The sequence below is a fragment of the Chiloscyllium punctatum genome, chromosome 4 (genome assembly GCF_047496795.1).
Source record: "Chiloscyllium punctatum isolate Juve2018m chromosome 4, sChiPun1.3, whole genome shotgun sequence".
Classification (NCBI taxonomy): domain Eukaryota; kingdom Metazoa; phylum Chordata; class Chondrichthyes; order Orectolobiformes; family Hemiscylliidae; genus Chiloscyllium; species Chiloscyllium punctatum.
The window spans coordinates 7,473,778-7,497,504 of NC_092742.1; the positions used below are offsets into that span (position 1 = coordinate 7,473,778).

The 23,727-nt window shown below is 44.7% G+C and overlaps 1 protein-coding gene across 2 annotated transcripts in view; it reads left to right on the plus strand.

Moving 5' to 3' along the window:
* The window catches only part of nudt14 (nudix (nucleoside diphosphate linked moiety X)-type motif 14), a 256,056-nt gene that overhangs the window by 159,820 nt on the left and 72,509 nt on the right, over positions 1 to 23,727 (plus strand). The window contains exon 2 of one of the 2 annotated variants that reach the window (XM_072568026.1): positions 21,986 to 22,085. The exons of the other annotated variant lie outside the window; for it this stretch is intronic. Within the exon in view, the coding sequence (XP_072424127.1) occupies positions 21,996 to 22,085 (90 nt within the window). The 5' untranslated portion in view covers positions 21,986 to 21,995. The remainder of the gene's footprint in view (positions 1 to 21,985; positions 22,086 to 23,727) is intronic. 2 annotated transcript variants of the gene reach the window in all.

Consider the following 23,727-nt stretch of genomic DNA (forward strand, 5'->3'; position numbering starts at 1 on the left):
CTAACAACTATTTACAATTGCTTTTCTAACCTATCGTTTACTTTCCCATCTGTAATACTGGTCAGATAAACCCCCCGATTAAGATTTACCAAAAAATTCAAATTTCAAAACCAGCTAGCTGTTGAATCTTCTCTTTGTATCTTCCTCATTCTTCTTTTCTTCTTAGGGATTCTGATTCACAGGTTGTTGATTGATAAAGGTACCTTTAAGAGAGCTATTCTGCGGGCAGTCTATATATATTGGTTGCTTGGCAGTTCTCCCCCAAATGTTCAATTTATTTAATAATTATACTCCAAAGCATCGGATCGTTTCATTCGTTTTAATATTGTCAAAATATCAATTTCAAACTTGATTGGAATTTAATATCTTGGGTCATAATTTAAACTGATTGGCTGAATTTGAATTTGTTTTTGTCTCATAGCAACCCAGGTACTGCTAGCTGCTGGACCAAATGTTACAATGTAAATTTTCCAGTATTCTGTGTGCCTCTCTAAGTCTTTGCTAGCTTACAACTCTCTTAAAGGAACAGTACCTCTCTACACCTTCATAACACTAGAGATCTGGGAGTGGAATTTGGGAATGATCAGGAATCTGGTTAAGGACTATGGGATTTAATGAGGATCCGGGTACGGATTGTGGTAGTGACCGGGGATCCGGCTACAGAGTCCAGGTGTTATAAGGGATCCAGGAACGGCCTGCGGGAGTAATTGGGCATCTGGTATGGATTCCGAGTGTTATTGGTGATCCGGGTACAAACTCTGGGAGTGATTGGGTATCTGTGTTATTGGGGATACAGATATGGACTCTGGCAGTTAACTAGGATCCACGTATAGACTCTGGGTGTTAACGGGGATCTAGGTATGGATTCCGGGACTTAACAGGGATCCGGGTATTGCCTGTGAGTGTTTATTAGGATCTGGGTACGGATACCTGGAGTTAACCAAGATCCGGGTCTGGACTGTGGGTGGTGATTCATGTGCAAGATCCAGAGGTGGAGTACTTTGCCCTTCCAGCTATGGGATGTGCTGGTTTTATTGGCAGAATATCAATCAGGAATCAGAGTGTTTGTCTGAAGGGTTCTCCTCTGTTGCTCAAAGCATCAATTTATTGTGCTTCCATGCACTCTATTCACTTGGGATTATACACAATTCTTTGCATCCTTTCACCAGAAAAATTAAGGGTGCCGTGTTCAGTCTTACTTGTGTTTGGAATGTGAGTGTTGTCAGCAATGCAAGCACTTATAACCCCTCCTTAATTGCCCCTTTAGGAGGTGATGGCGAACTGCCTTGTTCAACCATTACAGTACAAACATACAAACGAGAGAAGGCCATTCGGCTTTTCGAGTTTGCACATTCTCCCTGTGTCGGTGTGCATTTCCTCCGGGTATTCCAGTTTCCTCCCACAGTCCAAAGATGTGCAGGTTAGGTGGATTAGAACATAGAACAGTACAGCACAGTACAGGTCCTTTGGCCCATGATGTTGTGCTGAGCATTTACCTCAACCTAAGATCAACCTAACCTACACATCCCTCAATTTATTGCCGTCCATGTGCTTGTCAAGTAGTCACTTAAATGGCCCTAATGTCTCTGACTCTACTCCCACTGCTGGCAGTGCATTCCACACACCCACCACTCTCTATGTAAAGAACCTCCCTCTGACATCTCCCCGAAACCTTCCTCCAATCACCTTAAAATTATGCCCCTTCGTGACAGCCATTTCTGCACTTGGGAAGAGTCTCTGGCTATCTACTCTACCTGTGTGCCCCAGTACTTTGTACACCTCTATCATGTCACCTCTCATCCTTCTTCTCTCCACTGTGAAAAGTCCCAGCTCTCTCAATCTCTTTTCATAAGACATGCTCTCCAGTCCAGGCAGCATCCTGGTAAAACTCCGCTGCACCCTCTCGAAAGCAGCTACACCCTTGCTATAATGAGGCGACTAGAACTGGACACAATATTCCAAGTGTCGTAGTGTCCAGGGATGTGCACACTGGGTGGGTTAGCCATGGGAAATGTTACAGGAATAGAGTGGGGAACTGGGTCTGAGTGGAATGCTGTTTGGAGGGTTGGTGTGGAGTCGATGGGCTGAATGGTCTCTTTCCGCACTTTAGGGCTTCTACTGTATAATTTAGATCTAGATTCTCCGGAGTAGGTAGACCCTCGATGCCATTAGGAAGGGAATTCCAGGATTTTGTCCCAGCACTAATGGAGGAAAAGTGATATATTTCCAAAACAGAATAGTGTGTAATTTAGAGGGGAGCTTGCATGTAGCAGTGTTCCCATGGGGTCCTTGTTCTTGTATGTGGTAATGGCTGTGGGTCTGGAAGGAAGCTTGGTGACTTGCTGCAATACCACCTCTATACAGCACACCCCAGTATCACTGGAGACAGTGAACATTGAAGGTGGTGTATGGGCTATTAAACCAATTAAATGGCTGGTTTGTCCTGGACAGTGTTGAGCTTCGTGAGCAATGTTAGTGCTAAGTAATCTCACTTGATAGCAGTGTTGACAGCCTCTTGTGTCACTTTGCTGACAGTAGACTGATGGAGTCATAAGTGGCTGGTTTAACTTTTTCCTACTTTCACAGGACGGGTCAATGTGCAAGTTTCCACATTGTCAAGTTGAAGCCAGTGTGTTGCCACTATACAGAATGTCCCAAAGTTGCAATGGGTTCAGGTTTACATTCCCAGGTCCTGGCCTATTTGCTCCTCTCGTTTGTGTGATTACACATGTGAGATGACCAATTTAAATGTGCTGCCATATGCAGTTAATTAATCACCTCGATCTTAACTTTGTAAATGCACAAGAGAATGTAGTTTTCTTTATTCTTTCATGGGATGTGGGCATTGCTGGTAACCCCAGTATTTGTTGCCCAACTCTAATTGCCCTGGACCTGGGTGGTTTGCTTGACCACTTCAGTAGGCTTTAAAAGCCAACCACCTTGCTGTGGGTTTGGAGTCACAGATAGGCCAGAATGGGTGTGTGATTGGCTGATTGCCTTCTCTAAAGGTCACTAATGAACTGGATTGTTTTTGTTTTACAGCAATTGGTTGTTTCATTGTCACTATTGTCACTATTACTGAGCCTAATTTTCAGTTCTGGAGTTTATATGATTAAATGTAAATTTTACCACCTGCCGTGGTGGGATTTGAACCCTTAGCCTAAGCTTCTGGTTTAGTAGTTCAATTATGTTACCACTGCCTCACGGTATCTACCATTGGGCAAGATGTTGTTGTTGATAACTTTGAGCATGCAGTCTGGGTGGTGATGGGGTTTGGAGGGAGTTGATAATAAGACGCCACCTATGAATAGGAAAGGTTTAGAGAGATATGGGCCAAATGCTTGCAAATGGAACTAGATTTATCTAGGATAGCTGGTCAGCATGGATGAGTTGGACTGAAGGGTCTGCTTCCATGTTGTATATCTCAATGACTCTATGGTTAATGCCAGTAATTCTGGCTACATTTTACACAAGCCATTTGCTTTGTCTCTTTCTCTCGGTCATGCTCTACTTTTGTCTGACTCCCAAGTTAAACTGCACAATGAGACAAGCAACTGCTTCAGATGAGAGCATTAGCTTTCAGTCCTCCTCGCTCATTGTGAAGCTAACCCTGCAGGACCTTTCTCGCTGACTACAATACTGCGTCTCTCCCAGGAATGCAACCTCTGCCCTTGCTGAGCCTGGAGCAGGAATCTTTCAGTAACCGATATGGGGCAGCACGGTGGCTCAGTGGTTAGCACTGCTGCCTCACAGCGCCAAGGACTCGGGTTCGATTCCAGCCTCGGGCAACTGTCTGTGTGGGGTTTGCATATCCTCCCCGTATCTGCGTGGGTTTCCTCCAGGTGGTCCGGTTTCCTCCCACAATCAAAAGATGTGCAGGTCAGGTGAATTGGCCGTGCTAGATTGCCCATTGTGTTAGGTCAGAGGAAAATACAGGGTAAGGGAATGGGTCTGGGTGAGCTACTCTTCGGAAGGTTGGTGTGGACGTATTGGGCCATAGGGCCTGTTTCCATACTGTAGGGAATCTAAACTGATACAAAGGGTCCTTGGATTGTGAACAGGTTCCATTCTGGAGGCTGTATACAAGGTAGAAAACATTGCTGGGTGATGGAAGCAGCTGTTCCTAAGTACAGGAAATGTCCACATGTTGGCTCTTTAAAATTCCCCATGTACAGGATCGCATTAGTAAGTGTGAGCAATCATAAGTTGGCTTTTGTAAATTGGGAACCCCTATACCCAGTTTTATCTCTGTCTCCCCTTTCACTCCAGTGTTTCTGAATGCCACTTGCCTCCTCTTTGACAGACACTGATTGACTGCCCTCTGTTACCACAGTACGTGTGGTGTTGCCCTGTTGCTATCTTCAGTTCCAACCGTGTGAGCCTGAGCACTGAGTATAATGAAGCTGTTTGACCCTGGCGAGGATACACTTTGTAAATACTGAAAGAACTGCAGACACTATAAATCAGAAACAAAAACAGAAGTTGCTGGAAAACTCAGCAGCATCCGCCAGTTCTGAGGAAGGGTCACCGGACCTGAAACGTTAATTCTGATTTCTGTTCTCTTCATGTGTGGTGAGGGTACATGGATTGTGAACAGGAGAGGAAACGTTTGCCTCCCACCCCCCCCCCCAGTTTTCCAACCCACTAACTGCTCAGTCAGTAGGCTACACACAGGAGGGTTCAAACTTTGGGTAATTCCCCCTTATTGGGTTAAACTCACATCACATCATTCACTACTAAAGGGAGCAGAGAGAGAAAACATCTTGGCTAGGTTCCAGAACCTCCTCATGTCTTTTCACCTGCTCTAACCCATCATTTCTGACTGCGTCCTCTAACAACCAGCCCACAGCAGCATGGCAGTAACCCCACACCACAGCATTACCCTGTGACTCTGAGAGGGACCCACAGAACTGAATTGGGAGTTTACTCTGTCCAAAGCTTGGTGCTGATGGGAAGATGAGGAATTCGTTCTGTGTATGGTTTCACAGCTGAGGGGATGCTTGTCTCTGTTGGGAAGGACTGCAACTGAAATGAATACTGTCAGCCAACTGTTGGAATGAGGACTGGCCCAGAACACTGCTCTCCTTGAGATTCGACAGAGCAATCCATGTCTGGTGTGGGGAAATATTTGACAACTCAACAGTAGAGGGTGCTCTGAGAATGTGTTAGACAGAATACTTGGGACATTGTAAGTGTTACTGTAGACCTGTACAGTACTTAGGAGTTAGGAGCAGACAGCCCCTCAAGCCTGCACTGCCATTCAAAAAGATCACGGCTGATCCAGTTGTGGTATCTTCTCAAACTTCCCTCAGCCCCTGACTCCCTTGTCCATCAAAAGTCTGTCTGATTCAGCCTTGATTATATTGCTGATCCACCCCTCCACTCTCTTCATAGCCCTCTGAGAGGAAAACTTTTCTCCTTGTCTCTGTCTTAAAATACTGACTTCTCATTCTTAAACTGTGTTCTAGTCTCCCCAACCAGGGAAACTTCCTCTTAGTATCCACCCTGTCAAATCCCATTAAGATTTTGTACGATTCAGTGAGATCGCATTCTTCTCAACCTCAAGGAGCACAGCCCCATCCAGTCCAAACTCTCCTCAAAGGATAACCACCCCCCCAATCCCAGATTGAGTCAAGCTTACCTCCTGTGAACTAGTTTGAATTAAATCCATTTAAAATGAAAGGAAGCCAAAACTGTAAAAGATACACCAGATGTGATTTAATTAGTGGGCAGCACGGTGGCCCAGTGGTTAGCACTGCTGCCTCACAGCACCAGAGACCCGGGTTCAATTCCCGCCTCAGGTGACTCTCTGTGTGGAGTTTGCACATTCTCCCAGTGTCTGCGTGGGTTTCCTCCGGGTACTCAGGTTTCCTCCCACAGTCCAAAAATGTGCAGGTCAGGTGAATTGGCCATGCTAAATTGCCGTAGTGTTAGGTAAAGGGGTAAATGTAGGGGAATGGATCTGGGTGGATTGTGCTTCGGTGGGTCGGTGTGGACGTGTTGGGCCGAAGGGCCTGTTTCCACACTGTAAGTAATCTAAATCTATCTAATTAAGGCCCTATACTGCTACAGCAAAATCTGAAGAATATCGTTGAACTGAAAACTCTGGTTCTCCCTCCACAGATGCTGTCAGACCTGTGAGTTTGACCAGCAATTTCTGAAATGCTTACAGTAAAACCTTCTTTATGTTCTATCACCATCACACCAAACGCCGACATTGCGTTTGCATTCCTAATTACCTGCGGTGCATATGTACTAACTGGTGGGGATTCATGTACCAGGACACCCAGAGTCCTCTGTCGAACCTAGTTCCAGAATCTCACTCCATTAAAGAGCACATTGCTTGTCTGTTTTCCTGCTAAAGTGAAGTTGTTTACATTTTTCCTCATTTTCCAACATTATACTCCTTTGGCAAACTTTTGTCTTCCTAGTTACCCTATCTTACATCCCAGACCATCAGACAGAGGAGCAGCAGTAGACCATTCAGCCCATTGAGTTTGTTCCACCATTCAATGAGATCACCTTCAACTTCACTTTCCTGCCTTTGCCCTGTAACCTTTGATCCCCTTACTGTTGTATTCTTGTAGAATCTCTATTTAATCTTCATTACATATTTACCTTGGTGATATTGGTCAATGTAGCTGCTGTACAGAGAACAGTATAACACAGGAAAAGGCCCTTTGGCCCACCATGTCTGAGCATACCTTGATGTCATTCTACACTAATCCTATCTATCCGCACGTGGTCTGTATCCCTTTATTCTCTGTCTCTTCAGGGCTCTGTCTAAATGTCTTTTAAACTTGGTCAACATACCTGCTTCTAGCACCTCCAATGGCAGCACGTTCCCGGTCCTTACCATTCCCTTTGTAAAAACAAAATCTTGCCTTGTACCTCTCCTTTAAACTACCCAATCCTCATCAAACATCTTCATCAAAAAGCTCAAGCAAGACACCCTACACAAATCCATGCTGACTATCTCTAATAAACCCATTTTTTTCCAAATGTGAATCAATCCTGTCCCTGAGAATTTTCTCCAATAATTTTCATGCCATTGATTTGGAGTAGCCTATAATTTCTTGGACTATCCCTTTTGCCCTGCTTAAACAAAGGGACACCATTGTCTATTCTCCAATTTTCTGAGACCTTGCCTGTACCTAAAGAGGTTGCTAAGATCTCTGTCAAGATGCCTGCAATCTCCTCCCTTGCCTCCTTCAGTATCCAAGGATAGATCCCATCAAGCCCTGGGAAACTTATCTTATCTTAATGTTTCAAGACATCTAACACCCCCTCCTTCATAATATTGACGTGCCCCTGACTCGTCTTATCATCATCCATGTCCATTCATTCAGTCCCTGCATGTCATTGATAGATTGTAAACACTTGAGACTCCCCTACTGACTCCTTTAGTACTCCACTAGGGATAGTCCGGCAACCTGAAAAAGACCCATTTATATGTCAGCTGTAAGCTTCCTGATTGCTCGCCAATCCTTAATCCATGCTAAAATATATGCTATACCATGTACACCATCTGGTCTTGTTTAGTAATCTTTGATATGACATGTTATTAAATGCTTTTGGCAATTCAAGTATACCACATGTACTGTCGCTGTACAGGACATTGGTTAGGCCACTTTTGGAATACTGTGTGCATTTCTGGTCTCCCTCCTATCAGAAGGATGTTGTGAAACTTGAAAGGGTTCAGAAAAGATTTACAAGGATGTTGCCACGGTTGGAGGGTTTGAGCAATGGGGAGAGACTGAATAGTCTCTCAGTGTCGGAGGCTGAGGGGTGACCGTACAGAGGTTTACAAAATCATGAGGAGCACGGATTGTAAAAGGTAAATAGACAATGTCATTTTCCTGGGGTGGGGGAGTTCAGAACTAGAGGTTGTAGGTTTAAGGTGAGAGGGGAAAAAATTTAAAACAGATCAGAGAGGCAACTTTTTCATGCAGAGGGTGGTACGTGTATGGAATGAACTGCCAGAGGAAGTGACAACATTTAAAAGGCATCTGGGTGGGTATATGTATAGGAAGGCTTTAGATGGATATGGGCCAAGTGCTGGCAAATGAGACTAGATTAATTTAGGATATCTGGTCGGCATGGACGAGTTGGACCGAAGGGTCTGTTTCCATGCTGTACATCTGTGACTCTACACTGGTTCCCATTTATCCACCTCATGTGCTATACCTCAAAAAAGTTGAAAACTTATTTGAACATAATTTCCTTTTCACAAAGCCATGTTGATTCTGCCTGTTCACATTCTGATTGTCCTGCTCTAACCTCCTTAATAATGTATTCTAGCAGTTTGCTTGTGAAGGATGTTAGGCTAACTGGCCTGTAGTTTTCTGTGTTCTGTTTCTTTCCTTTCTGGAATGTTACATTGACTATTTTCCGGGAGTAGGTGGGTTGTATTTTGAGAATGGTTGGATAGACTAGGCTTGTATCCACTGGAGTTTCGAACAGCAAGAGATAACTTGATTGAAATTTATAAAACCCTGCGGGGACTTGACAGGGCGGATGTGTGGAGGGTGTTTACTCTTCAGGAGAATCTAGAACGAGGGGTCACTGTTTACAAAACTATTCAGAGCAGCGATCAGGTAGCATATTTTTCTCTCAGACAGTTGCAAGATTTTAAAACTTTTCATAAAAAGGTGCTTGAAGCAGAGTCCTTGTGTATTTTGAAGGCAAAGGTAGATTCATTCTTGATAAGAAAAAGAGTGATGGGTAGACAGGAATGTGGAGTAATCAGAGCATTGAGGTTCTCATTGAATGACAGAGCAGTGTCAAGGGGCTGACTGTGAACTCTTGCTCCTAATATCTGTGATCATATGCCGAGATGTATTTGGTAGAACAGTGTAGAGGGAGCTTTACTCTACATCTAATCCCGTGCTGTCCCTGTCCTGGGAGTGTTTGATGGGGACAGTGTAGAGGGAGCTTTACTCTGTATCTAACCCCATGCTGTCCCTGTCCTGGGAGTGTTCGATGGGGGACAGTGCAGAAAGAAATTTATTTTGTTTAAAAGTGAAGTGAGAGTGCTGTTAATGCAGTGCAAATCGTATGGAAGAGTGACTGTAGTTTATGGAGCTGGAATAATGAAAGATTTGTGTGGATTATCCTGACACATTGCATTTTAATATTGCAGTGTAAGCACTAGGGGATCTTATCTGGAGAAGTGTGTGTGTGTGTGTGTGTGTGTGTGTGTGTGTGTGTGTGTGTGTGTGTGTGTGTATGTGTGTGTGTGTGTGTGTGTGTGTGTGTATGTGTGTGTGTGTGTGTGTGTGTGTGTGTGTGTGTGTGTGTGTGTGTGTGTGTATGTGTGTGTGTGTGTGTATGTATGTGTGTATGTGTGTGTGTGTGTGTGTGTGTGTGTGTGTGTGTATGTGTGTGTGTGTGTGTGTTAGAGAGACAACAAGGTGAAAATGACCAGATAATCAGTTTTAGGGTGTTGGTGGAGGGGTAAATACTGGTGAGGTCACCAGGGAGAGCATTCCTGCTCCTCTGAAGAATAGTGCCCTGGGATCTTTTGTCAAAGCAGCACGTGGGATTGCACAGTAAAACACTGAAGTGACGGCCTGAATTATATTAACTCTTTGTAAGACAGGTAAAGTTAAAGATGACAGATGGGTTGTTCTGTCTCATTCAGAAACTTGGAATATGTTCCAGGGATGTTGGGCCAGGTTCTTTACTTCTTGCTGATGGAGATTTGCAACATACTCTGCTGTTATCCCCCTGCCCCGACACTTACTTGAATAAATGCTGCCGCAGATTGTTCTGCCAGTTGTGTTTACGGGCTGAAGGAATTTGTTGCCACCTCAGATCGCAGTGCATTCTGCTTGTACAATGGTGGATGCTCCCATGTGTTCTCCATGTTGAGGAGGTGAAGGTACAAGAGAACTTGCATTTATAGACCACCCTTTACAATCTCAGCTCATCCCAAAACATTTTCTGGCCAATTAAGTGTGCGGTAGAAATGATCTTATTTCATGTATGTTTGTTCTGGATCTCTTAGAAAGAAACCATATTGTTGGTGTACAATTATCTATCTACTGCAACTTATCTCCTTTGAAAATTGTGCCGAATCCCATCTGTTTCTTTATTGTGTGACTTTTCCCCTTTCTGTTTGGAAGCCAAGCCTAATTATATTATTATCTTTATTATAGTACAATACAGGCGGTGCTTTTATGTATCCACCTGCCCTACTTCATAATTCATTACAAGATCTGGTAACACCTCTAGTCATGGTGGCTCAGTGGTTAGCACTGCTGCCTCACAGCACCAGGCACCTGGGTTCGATTCCAGCCTTAGGTGACTGTCTGTGTGGAGTTTGCACCTTCTCCCCGTGTCTGCGTGGGTTTCCTCCGGGTGCTCCGGTTTCCTCCCACAGTCCAAAGATGTGCAGGTTAGGTGGATTGGCCATGCTAAATTGCCCATAGTGTTCAGGAATGTGTAGGTTAGGTGCATTAGTAAAGGGTAAATATAGAGTAATAGGGTAGGGGAATGGGTCTGGATGGGTTGCTCTTTGGAAGGTCATTGTGGGCTTGTTGGGCCGAAGGGCCTGTTTCCACACTGTAGGGATTCTAATTCTAATTGTGAGTTATGCAAAGCTTTGAAGAATGTCTTGTGACACAGAGGGTAATGCTCAGCCTCTGAGCCAGATGTTCCAGGTTCAAGTCCCACTCCAGGGCCAGTGGGTTGTAACAAGACCAAGTAGATTGAGCATCAGTCTGTAAATCCTTCTGACATGTACCAGTGGCAGGCAGTAATAGTGGGAGAGTTTCCTGGTCAGCCACAGCCCTGTGTAATCCAGATGTAAGTTTGTGTTAGAAGCTACACTCCATTGGAAGGGCCCTTCTCACTTTGTGGGACAGCCAGAGTGAGACAAACTTAGAAATGAATCTCACGTGAATACACTTCTTCTGTTTACTCTCTCTCAGTCTGCCCCAGTCACCGTACCTAGACCCATTCTCCAGTGAAAACCGAAACCGGTCCTGAGGAAGAGGCACTGGACCCGAAATGTTAACTCTGATTTCTCTCCCCAGATGCTGCCAGACCTGCCGAGCTTTTCCAGCAATTTCTGTTTTTGTTCCTTTTCGAGTTCTGTCCTGGAGAGTAGCAGGCAGTTTGAGGGAAAGGATAAGGAATAGAAACCGGAATGGGCCAGTTGTCTCTTCCAGCCTGTTGTGTCATTCAGTGAGACCTCCTGCCTTCTCCATTCTCTCTTCCTTCAGTTCCGTATCCCGAAAGCAAAATCTGACTTCTGCTACACCAATGGGACATCTTTCTTTAATCTTTGATCTCTAACTACACTGACTTGCTCAGACGGTGTTTTTGTAATAGTCCACCTTCTTTCTGTACAGCACTAATGCTGTCTGTCACCCAGGATACCATTCCTCTTCTAAAAGTATTTTTATCTGATGGATTAATTCACACTGACGCACAGCTTGCAGTCTTGTACCTGTGTGAAGAAGGCCTAGATTTCCTAGTGATATACTTTCATTGGTCCCCCCGGTTTATATTTCCATATTGTGAGAATTGTAGTGCATCGACTTTCTTTTCATATTACTTCACTCCATGCAGCTAGATTTCTTCTTTCATGTGAGTTTGCACCTCCTTCCTTTATGATACTTTTCCCTAATCTCAGGAACTCGGGAGAGTGAAGTAGGCGTTTGGTATGCTTTCCTTTATTGGTCAGAGTATTGAGTACAGGAGTTGGGAAGTCATGTTGCGGCTGTACTGAACATTGGTTAGGCCACTGTTGGAATATTGCGTGCAATTCTGGTCTCCCTGCTACAGGAAGGATGTTGTGAAACTTGAAAGGGTTCAGAAAAGATTTACAAGGATGTTGCCAGAGTTGAAGTGTTTGAGTTACGGGGAGAGGCTGAACAGGCTGGGGCTGTTTTCCCTGGAGCATCGGAGGCTGAGGGGTGACCTTATAGAGGTTTATAAAATCATGAGGGGCATGGATAGGGTAAATGGACAAGATCTTTTCCCTGGGGTGGGGGAGTGCAGAACCAGAGGTTAAAGGTTTAGGGTGTGAGGGGAAAAATTTGAAGGGGAACTAAGGAGCAACGTTTTCACGCAGAGGATGGTACGTGTATGGAATGAGCTGCCAGAGGAAGTGGTGGAGGCTGGTATAATTACAACATTTAAAACACATCTGGATGGGTGTAGGAATAGGAAGGGTTTAGAGGAATATGGGCCAGGTGCTGGCAGGTGGGACTAGATTGGGTTGGGATATCTGGTCGGCATGGACGGGTTGGACTGAAGGGTCTGTTTCCATGCTGTACCACTTTATGACTCTAACTGGGTTAATTCTGATGTTCAATTAATGCTGGTGTTGCCAGGAACGCCTACATCCCATGAACGGATTTTTAAAAAGTTGATTCCCTCCCCTCTCTTTGTTTCTTTAGCATGCTATTTTGTTAATATATTTGTGTATTTACTTAATTTATTTCTAACTCCCCTTTCTGGCTCTTTGAGAGTTTTGTATTTTCCCTGCTCCGCCTTTCCTTTCTGTTTAAACAAGTCTTTATCCGTTTTGCCAGTTCAATAGCTTAGCCAAAGCAGAAACAACATTGCCTGGAAGTGCCCCACAGACGGAAGTCCTCTGGCTGACCCTACCCTCGTACCCAATTGTTGAGCTGCTCACTCTCCTGCTCCCTTTATTCTGGGCAGCAAACCTGTGTCACTCTTGTGTCCTGCACTGAAAACCAGTTCCTGATCTCAACGCCCACTGCAGGCCTCATATGCTTCCCACCAGCATTGTCTCTGAAATGGAAAAGGCTGTTCACCCTCAGCTTCTGCAGTCTTTACTGACCTTTGCAAATGATCCCTTATCTGAACACTCAAAGTCGGAAAACCACCTGAGTCTGCACTGCCTCTACTAATGAAATGCCCTGCGAGCTTTATTTTAAGTTGATGCTTATTAGAAGCACTCACCGTTGGTACTGTTTCAACAGGACATGTAAAGTGTGTGGGATATCCTGCCAGGATGAAAGATGCTATGTAAAAGCAGTTCTTTCTTTTGACATTTCAAACATTGCAAGGAAACTCAAAATGTGAACCATCTTTGGTTAGATTCATACCTTACACTTAGCGAGATCTGTAATTCCATGTATATAAAACCATCCTGAACCCCTTGATTAGATTCCAGTCTGTATCTCACTTACAGGTATCTGTTATATAAATATATATATATAGCACCCCAAACCCCTCAATTAGATTCCAGTCTGTATCTCACTTACAGGTATCTGTTATATAAATATATATATATAGCACCCCAAACCCCTCAATTAGATTCCAGTCTGTTACTCACTTCCAGGTATCTGCTATTCTACATATAAACCATCATGAACTCCTCAGTTGGACTCCAGTCTGTATATCATTCCTGGGTATTCTATACGTAAATCACCACAAACGCCTCAATTAGATTCCAGCCTAGAACTCATTCTTGGGTATCTGTTATTCTATAAGGGGGTAAGTAAACCACCCAAAACCCCTGAAATAGATTCCAATCTGTGACTCACTCCCAAGTATCTGTTATTCTGTATATAAACTACCCCAAACCCCTTGATTAGATTCCAGTCTGTACCTCACTCCCAGGTATCTGTTATTCTAGATATAAACCACCCGAACCCCTCGATTAGATTCCAGTCTGTAATTCCCTTCCAGGTATCTGATATTCTGTATATAAACCACCCCGAACCTCTCAATTAGATTCCAATCTGTAACTCACCCCCGGGTATCTATTAATCCTCCATTAAGTTTCAGATTGCAACTCACTCTGAGATGTGACTGGCATTTACTTTTGTGATATGCAGATTGTATCTTCCTATAGGCTGTTTAGTTGGAGCATTTAATTGACTTCTAAGTTGTAGTGTGTCAGGATGGTACAATAGAACCCATTTGAGTTACCATTTAGGAAATGAACAAGAAATGTTGTTGCAATGGAAATGGAATGAGCTCAGTGTCTGATATCCCATGGTTTCCAGCTGGAGCAGGGACTGCAGCTGGTTGTGGTGTATCCCTGTGAATCTGTGGCAGAGAGTTAATGAACCAAGGTGTTAACGATATCCTCCCTTCCCCTCCTCCGTTCTCATCCTGCAGCATATACTGGACTGGTTCCCTTGAGCCCAGTTTTGGAGCAGAGTGAGTCAGAGATTGGAGAGAAATTTCTCTGCTAATATGGAACGTATATCCGGAAGGAGGCCATTCAGCCTCTGAAGGCATGACTGCTGTGTATCGTGACTCACTGCCTTTTTTCTGTAACCCTTGCTGTCATTAGCCAACCGAAAGTATCAATATTTATCCTATCCCACATCCCCACCTCCAGCACCCTCCCTCTCGTCTCTTACCTGCACTTGACATTTAACGGAGAATGATTGATGTCTTCCTTGGTTTTTCTGTGCACACGTCCTCCCCCCATCTCGCCTGCAACCATTCAAACGTATCACCTTCTGAGCTGACTGCATTCCGTGCTCTGAGATCCAAGCCTGAATTTATAATCAAACCTGTTGTTAAAGGTGATGCTTTGTTGTCTGGTGTACTGATGTCTACACTGTGGAGTTTGAGTACCAGCTGTCAGATATCTCCTCCTCCCACTCCAGACTATGATCTCACCATCTCTTCCAACTTGAAGCGTGATTTTTCTGGTACTTTACATCGGTTTCTACATTCCTGGTTTGCAGGCACTGGTGGCTGTGTCTTTCCCATGGCTGTGCAGTTCCTCTCCCACATCCATTGCCCATCAGGATGCTCTCAGGGCTCTCCACTTCTGCCTTGAAAGAAGGCTTGAACCGACCCCATCCAACACCACCCTCCTCTACTTTGTTCCTCACTTTGAACGTCGATTTCGAAGCTACTCGGACGCTGCCTGAACTGCTGTGCTCTTCCAGCACCACTAATCCAGAATCTGGTTTCCAGCACCTGCAGTCATTGTTTTTACCTCGTTGATTTTAAGGGACTTGTCAGGCTGAAAGAATTCTTTCCCCCATTAGAGAGTCTAGGAGCAGAGGGCATTTATCAGATAAAGGGATTGCATATTCAAGACAGAGATGAAGAGGAATTTCTTCTCTGAGGGTTGTGCATCTGTGAATCCTTGACCACATCGTGAATTATTCATCATAGAGGGTTGGGTCATTGTTCAAGGTTGAGATTGACAGATTTTAATCAGTAAGGGAGCCAAGGATATGGGGAAAAGGCAGGAAAATACAGTTGAGGATGATCAGATCCATCATTGAGTAGCAGACTGGATTCGATGGTCTACTTCTGCTGCTATGTCTCATGGTTGTATGGGGGTTACAGTCTGGACAGATAGGGGTGCCCTGGGGAAAGATGCCATCGAAACACAAACATAGAAAATGTTACAATTTTTTTACAAGTGAACCAGGAGCAGAGAAGTGAAAATAAGACAAAGAAATAAAGAAGCTGCATTCCTACTATTAATCTGAATCCTTCCATGGTCATGCTTTCTTCCAATGTCACCACCTCAGATCCTTGCTGGGGCCTCTCTAGACCATGTTCTCCCATGGGTCCACCATACCCTTCCTCAGTTACCTTGGACTTCTCATCCAGACCTTCACCCACCACCCTAGCGACATTCTGTCGCTACATCCCAGAACTCCAGAAGTCATGCTGCAGTTTTGTCAGTACATCACGAGGAACAAGAATAGAAAATGACCAAGAGTCAGAGTCTCAGCATTCAATCATCTGCTCAGACCAGTCATCTAAAGGGAGAAACAGCAGATGTTTTAGTGACACTGGATTTGGATTTGAAAGGCTGGGCTAGGATGGGGTGGGGGAGCGGGAAAGTGATTCTGAGTGTGGTAATGAAATAGAGGGATAGGGAAAAAAAAGGAATGCAGCAAGTAGGAACAAAATCTGAACTAAAATCTGGGCATGCTGGGAAACACAACTGTTCAGGCAGCCTCTGTGAAGAGAGAGAAACAGAATTAATGTCTCAGGCATAAATGCTTAGTGCAAGACCTTTTGACAAAGATTCCATTACTGAAACAATAACCTCGTTGTTCATTGCCCAACTTACTGATTGATTCTGTTTCAGATTTCCAGCTTTCGCAGTTTTTGTTGGCCTTGTTAATTTGCTGCTTGGTGGTTTTTGATTTAACTTTTTATTGTCACATGAACCTAGGTACAGTGAAAAGTTTTGTTTTGTGTGCAGTATAGGCAGATCATTCCATAGAAAGTATATTAAGGTAATAGAATGGAGCGGGGAATACAACATTATAGCTGCAGAGAAGGTGCACAAACATATCAACATTAGGTTTGACATTTGAGAGACCTGTTCAGAAGTCTAATGACAGCAGGGAAGAAGCTGTCCTTGAACCTGTTGGTACATATGTTTAAGCTTTTGTATCTTCTGCCTGACAGAAGAGGTCAGAGGAGATTATAAGTGGGGTGGGAGGAGTCTTTGGTGATGCTGGCTGTCTTTCTGAGGGAGCAAGCGTGTAGATGGAGTCCACAGATGAAGGTTGGCTTGCGCAGTGGACTGGGCTGTGTTCACAACTTTCTGGAGTGTTCTTCAACATGTCTCTTGCTTAGTGTCAAATATTGTGGCCCCTGCCCACTCCTGATGCCCATTGCCCACTTTGCTTTTGCCCTGTCCCCCCCCCCCCCCCCACCCTTTGAATTCCAACTTCTTTGGCACCACCTCCTGTTGTAACTCATTCTTATCAAGTGACCTCATGCCTGTGGCATTCCTCATCCCCCTCGGGCCTTTCTTTCTCCAGTAGGCTGTGAGCTGTTAAAGATTTGGCAATACATAACCTCAATGTCTCTGACATATCGCAAGTTGTCCCTCTCTTCCTGTAACCTGTGTAATTTTCTACGCCCTGACTCTGTCTGTTTCATTCAGTCAAGAACACTTGAACATAAATAAAGAACTCATACTTCAGTAGCACCGTTTATATCCTCAGGATGTTCCAATGTGTTTTGCAGTCAAAATGGAGAAAGTCAGGCATTTCCTACCGATCTTAGGGAAATTTTCACAGCCTCAGAAAATATCCGGTAATTAGCCTCTGGTTGAGACTGTGAATATTAACTTCAGGTTTAAGCACAGCCTGTACCCATTGACATCCTTAAAGGGACAGAGCTGGCTGGAGCCAAACAATACACTGAATAACAATTATAACACTCCACACCCTTATAAAATGGCGTAACATCCATGGGCAATATCATGGGGGATCTCCAGCACTGGGAAAGGAAGCATTAGCTGAAAGACTTGTTAACATTTCTGTGTCAGCTAAACCTCTCTTTATCCTCTTGAAGAATAAGGTGGGAATAAGGTAGAACATCATTCTGAACCTGATCCACGTGCAGATGGGAGCCTATGCTAGGGAAAGAGTCATGTGTCAGATTAACTGTCTACTTTAGGATTTGCTCTGTGTACAGATGCAGTGTTCATTTGGGGCTAGAGCTGTCTGATTTGTAGGGTTATCTGTGAGGTTTCAGGGAGAATCTCCATTGCTCAGCAATATTGGTTAACCCAGTAACCTCATCCAATCGAGAAGAGCACTTGGGAGGATATGAGTTAAAAACAGCAATTTCCTGTTAAAGTTTTCCAGCTCCTTTTAAGGAGTCATCGTGTTGAGAAGTGGAAGGAAGGGCTCTACACCTTATCCTTCTTTGTGTTAGAGGTGATTTAGGATATAATACTTTAAGTGTCAGTTTCTCTAATGCATTCTCTCTCTGGTTGTCTGCTTTCTGAATACAACCAGACTATCATTAAAAATTAACCAGTATACTGGACAGCAAGGTCACCGTGATTGATCACTGCTCTATGCTGTCTGTTGCTTGTTCTCACCTGCTCAATGAATCAAGCAGGGGCCCACTGAAATACCAGCCACTGAAATCTGTTGAGGTGTCTGTTTCTCTTCTTTTCAGTGCCCCTCTCTCTCTCTCTCTCACTTTCTCTTGAGATTTTTGAACAGGGCTCGACACAGGTGTGCTACACTCCAGAGTTAAGCAGACTGCCTGCAGCTCAGCTCAGCCTTACACACTAATGATGATTGGCCATAATTAGCTTGGACTGAAAGAAACCGACACTGGGTTTTACACAGCCCCTGTGCCTGCTATTCACCTCCCCCCCTATTAGATTACTTACAGTGTGGAAACAGGCCCTTCGGCCCAACAAGTCCACACCGCCCCGCCGAAGCGCAACCCACCCATACCCCTACATCTACCCCTTACCTAACACTACGGGCAATTTAGCGTGGCCAATTCACCTGACCTGCACATCTTTGGACTGTGGGAGGAAACCGGAGCACCTGGAGGAAACCCACGCAGACACGGGGAGAATGTGCAAACTCCACACAGTCAGTTGCCTGAGGCAGGAATTGAACCCGGGTCTCTGGTGCTGTGAGGGAACAGTGCTAACCACTGGGCCACCGTGCCGCCCACGGTGTCCATATATTCTGACAGTAATGCTGCATCTCTCAGTGGGCTGTTAAGGTTGTGCTCTTTAGCTGGACTGGGTTATGATAGAAAAAGGGAATGACCTGAGCTTGTGAAAGATGCCTTTCCTTCCCTCTCTGATTTCTTCCATTCCCTTTTCCTTTAAGCTGAGAACATCCAGAAGGTCTCACTGGGTCCCTCTGCCTTCGGTGTACGTTGGGTATGCTATACCAATGTAGAGGGGTCTGTACTCACCTGCTGAGGGTGCTGCACCCATTACCAACTTGGTGTCAAATTTCTAATGTCCTCTGTGAGAGGTGTTCAGGTTCACAACCGAACCTCGAGTTGAATGTGGTGGATACTGAGCAATGAACAAGAAGGGATTTCGATGAAGTCATGATGAAGGGAAATTGAAGTCTCATGCTGCACTGAGTCTTTCCAAACCAGACTCATGCTAGCAACGAGTGTCCCAAGCTGCAGCCTATAGTGCATCTGTCAGTTGATTTGCTTCTCGAGCTAGTACCCTGCCTATTCCTGCCTGATCTAAAATGGTGAAAATAAGCAGGTAATTCAGTCAGTTAGAAGGAGAAGGCAGTGCTGAAGAGGGGGAGAATTTCACAACACAACCTTATCCTCTACCAGTTCAAATCTGCGCATGCCTACCTCCCAGCAGTTCATTGGCTCGTAACCAGAAACCAGGACTTGCAACCTATTTCATCCTCTCTGGCTCAGGAACCTTAAGAGAAACTCAATTTCCTGACTGCTAGCCCACACTTGGATGCCTAAGTCTAACTAAAGTTTGGGATTTTACTGACTCATGTGACTTTTTAATTCACTGGGCAGTTCATTCACTAAGTGATCATCTTTGTCAACCCCATTCACTACTCCATTCATGTGAAATCCCAAATATTCAGTTGGAAAGCTTCAAACATGCCTCTGAGCAAGAAAATAAAAGGGAATTTTAATTGTTGTGGAACTTCTTTGCTTTGAAGATTACAGCAGGGTTTAACTGATGCTGTTGTCTTTGACTAGCACCTGGTGCAAGATGACTCCATCATCTAAACACTGGATTATTTTGTTTCCCCACTTTCTGTTGCGTAACCACATTCTTGTGTGATATGATCTTTAAACTTTCATCGAATTATAGACACATTAATTACCCACGTGTTAATCATCAAATGGCCACCTGTCAACCTAAGGTTGGCCTTGCACCTTCCTGAGAATGTGATTACACAAGAGAATGTGTACAGGGACTGTTCCTGGCGTCTGGAATCCTGGCACAGCTGCTGGTTGGTAACACGGCACAGTGCAGCATGCGTGCTTTTTGTGTTATACTGGCACTGTCACCACATTCCAGCAGGGAGTGCCAAGGTGTTTGGTCTTGCCTGAATGTTCCTGTTTGCTCCCTGTTCCTCTCCTGCCTCTTGTACAAACCCATTGTAAGCCCCTCTTGCTCATTTCATTCCCAAATGCTCCCAGATTTTGCTGCTTCCTGGCCATTCCCACTGTAATCCCCACGCATCTACTCGCTGCATCCCTGCTCAGTTTTGTGATAGATATTAACCAGGAGAGTGGGGGCAGCTCTCTTGCTTGTATTGAACAGAGTTGTGGGAGGTTTTGTATTGACCAAGAGGGCAGATGGAGGCCTCAGTCTCGTCTAAAAGACGGCACCTCCAACAAGGCAGCACTCTGACACAGGGGGATCTGCTACAGGTACCCCAGCTCCTGCTCATTAGTCCACAGGATCTTCCTATGCATTCCCCTGTCGGAGATATTTGATGCTTTACAGAGGAATACCTAGACAGAGGTTTGCAAGAGTGATCAAAATAGCAAGCTACCCATCAAGGATAACTTTACACTAAGAACAGGAGGTGCTGGAGAAACTCAGCAGGTCTGGCAGCATCTGTGGAGTGAGAGGATCAGTTCACATTTCGAGTCTTGTATGACTGTTCTTTCGAGCCTCTCAATCCTGAAGAGGAGCCCTACTGGACTTGAAATGTTAACTCTTTTTCCATCCCCACAGATGCTGCCAGACCTGCTGAGCTTCTCCAGCAATTTCTGTTTTTGTTTCAGATCTCCAGCGACCAGGGTATTTTGGTTTTAGTTTAGAGGATAATTTTACCCTTGAGAGCACAATAAAGGAGTGTTGTTGGTAATTTAAGTTACAAGCGGTGAACTGGTGTGATTATGAAAGAGAACTTAAAAATTGATTGTAGAAAGTTGTTCTTTATGGCAAAAAAGTTCAAATGCAAGTTTTTTTTATTCATTCATGGGCCAGCATTTATTGCCCATCCCTAATTACCCAGAGAGCAGTTAGGAGTCAACCACATTGCTATGGGTCTGGAGTCTCAGGTAGGCCAGACCAGGTAAAGATGGCAGTTTCCTTTCCTAAAGGACATTAGTGACCCAGATGGTTTCTAACAATTGATTCATGGTCACCATTAGACCCTCAATTCTAGATTTTTGTTGAATTTGCCATCTGCTGTGGCAGAATTCAAACCACAGATCCCCTGAACATTACCTGGGGCACTGGATTAACAGTCCAGTGATGAATCCACGAGGCCATCCGCTACGTGATCTGTCGAAAACATAACCATTTATGAAGATGGGTCAATCTTCTGTCTGCAGGAAGAATGATGGCAGTCTGAACTTGATGATCAGCCAGTGTTTCAAAAAAGCACTGGAAATGGATTTGAGAGACGTCTTTAGGGAGAAAGGAGAAACTGAGTGTTATGGTGAGAAGATGCCAACCATGGTCGGTGATAATATTCCTGTCTCTGAGTCAGATTTGTGCGTTCAAATCCCACCTCAGAGATCTGAGCACAGAACTCCAGACTGAGGGAGTGCTGCATTGTTGGAGGTGCCGTCATTTAGACAAGACTGAGGCCTCCGTCTGCCCTCTTGGTCAATACAAAACCTCCCACAACTCTGTTCAATACAAGCAAGAGAGCTGCCCCCAGTCTCCTGGTTAATATTTATCATTCGACCAATTCCACTGGCAACTGATGATCTTGATTATTACCATTTCACTATTTGAGGGAGCTTGTGTATGCAAATTGAGTGTTGTATTTTTTTTATTAGAACACTGATGACACCTCAAAAGTACTTCATTGGCTGTAAAACATGTTCTGAAAGGAACTTTAGAAATGATGACGGTTTTTTTGGATAGAGTTGGGGAATATACTGAGAGTAATTACATTTCTATTGTATGATTTGCTATTATTGGTGTCTTGTGCTCACGTGTACAGAGGAACCTCGATTCTCCGGCATTCGATTATCCGAATTTCAGATTATCCGGACAAGATCGCAAGGTCCCAATGCTTGGCTAAACTGTGTTAACCGGCATTCGATTAGCCGAGCATTCGATTACCCGAACAAAGTACTCCCTGCCCGTGTTGTTCGGACAATCGAGGTTCCTCTGTACTTGTATATCAGCTGTCAGATGTGTAGACGTGTCTTCTCAGTTGTTCTGCCTATTTACCTGGATCCGGTAGGTTGTGTTGTGTGTTTCTGAGCTGCACTCCATGCTATGTATCTCCCATTTCTAATGCTGATATCCCTCTGGCTATTCATGCAGGTCTGATAGGATGGAGCAGCAAAAGGTGGTGACAGTCAAACTTCCCTTTAGCAGGAGAGTAACATTACAACATTCATTCATGGTGTTCAGTAAACACAAGGTGATTACTGATGTGTTAAAAACTCTTCATCACTCTCCTGCCTTACCTGTGACATCTGTGTTATTTTGAGGGGAACGGTATACCAGCCCGTTGGAATGCAGCAGCTCTGACACTTCTGAATCATACAGGGGTTACTAAGTGAGGCTCATTGCTCTCTGAGAAACCTACCTGAAGTGTCATGGTGTAGCAGGTTGGGAACAAGAAAGGAGAAGCTGAGGGAAGTCTGCATTGGGCGGTCAACAGCTTGTGGGAGGCAGAGAGATTGAGGGAAGGGAGCTGGTTTCCAACAGTGCAGTGATGCAGCATTCTCAGGCAGTAGAAGGTCCAATACACGTTGTACTGAGCATGGATTACTCATGGATAGAAATGTTTGTGTGAATCTACTCCATCTGGAAAGATGCTACAGTCCCTCCCTTTGGCCCTGGTGTCAAGCAGAGTCCAGGATGTTGATGTGGTGGAGGCTGGCACAATTGCAACATTTAAGAGGCATTTGGATGGGTATATGAATAGGAAGGGTTTGGAGGGATATGGGCCGGGTGCTGGCAGGTGGGACTAGATTGGGTTGGGATATCTGGTCGGCATGGACGGGTTAGACCGAAGGGTCTGTTTCCATGCTGTACATCTCTATGACTCTATGTTTTTCTCCAAGGGAGAAACATTGGAATGAGACTAATTGGAGACCCATTTGAAAATGTCATCGTTTTACTCTGTGATCCTATTAATCACAAATTGTTGGAGAGCAACATCCTGATAGTGGTCCTAACATTGACTTTGATTGGATTGAACGTGTGTGCCATATTGTCCGATGCCAGAGGTTTTACATTCAATCCTTGGCTACCTTTTGTAGATTGAGAAGGGCTGTTTCCTCTGTTACACACTTCTGGAAAAGCTCCAGTTAGCTCTTTCTTCCTGCAGCATTTCTCCACCAGCTCAAACCTCTGACCAAGACTGTCAGCTCCTCTCTGAACTCTCTACATCCTTTGGCTACCTCACTTGTGGCTCATTGACCACACCGGGACACTATGCCCTAGTTTTAATCCAGAATTCTGGGCAGTTATGTCACAGCTTTCTGTCCATTTTCGCACTGATATTCTCGTTTCTTGCTCACTCCCAGTTTCAGGTGCTTCCCCATTAGGCAGTGGTTGGACTAGTTAAACTCCACAGTTGGATGAATTAAACCTTCGGTCGAGAACTCCAAGGCAGAACAGGCTTCAATCCACTTGGAACTTGACTCTACATAATTCCCCTTAATGTTGCTATTAGATTAGATTAGATTAGATTACTTACAGTGTGGAAACAGGCCCTTCGGCCCAACAAGTCCACACCGCCCCGCCGAAGCGCGACCCACCCATACCCCTTACCTAACACTACGGGCAATTTAGCATGGCCAATCCACCTAACCTGCACATCTTTGTGACTGTGGGAGGAAACCGGAGCACCCGGAGGAAACCCACGCAGACACGGGGAGAATGTGCAAACTCGACACAGTCAGCCGCCTGAGGCGGGAATTGAACCCGGGTCTCTGGCGCTGTGAGGCAGCAGTGCTAACCACTGTGCCACCGTGCTGCCCCGTGCTATCTTTCCTCAGCCAACATCACTCCCATGTTTCACCCTGGATTCCTCCACCTTGGTCCTGGAAGTT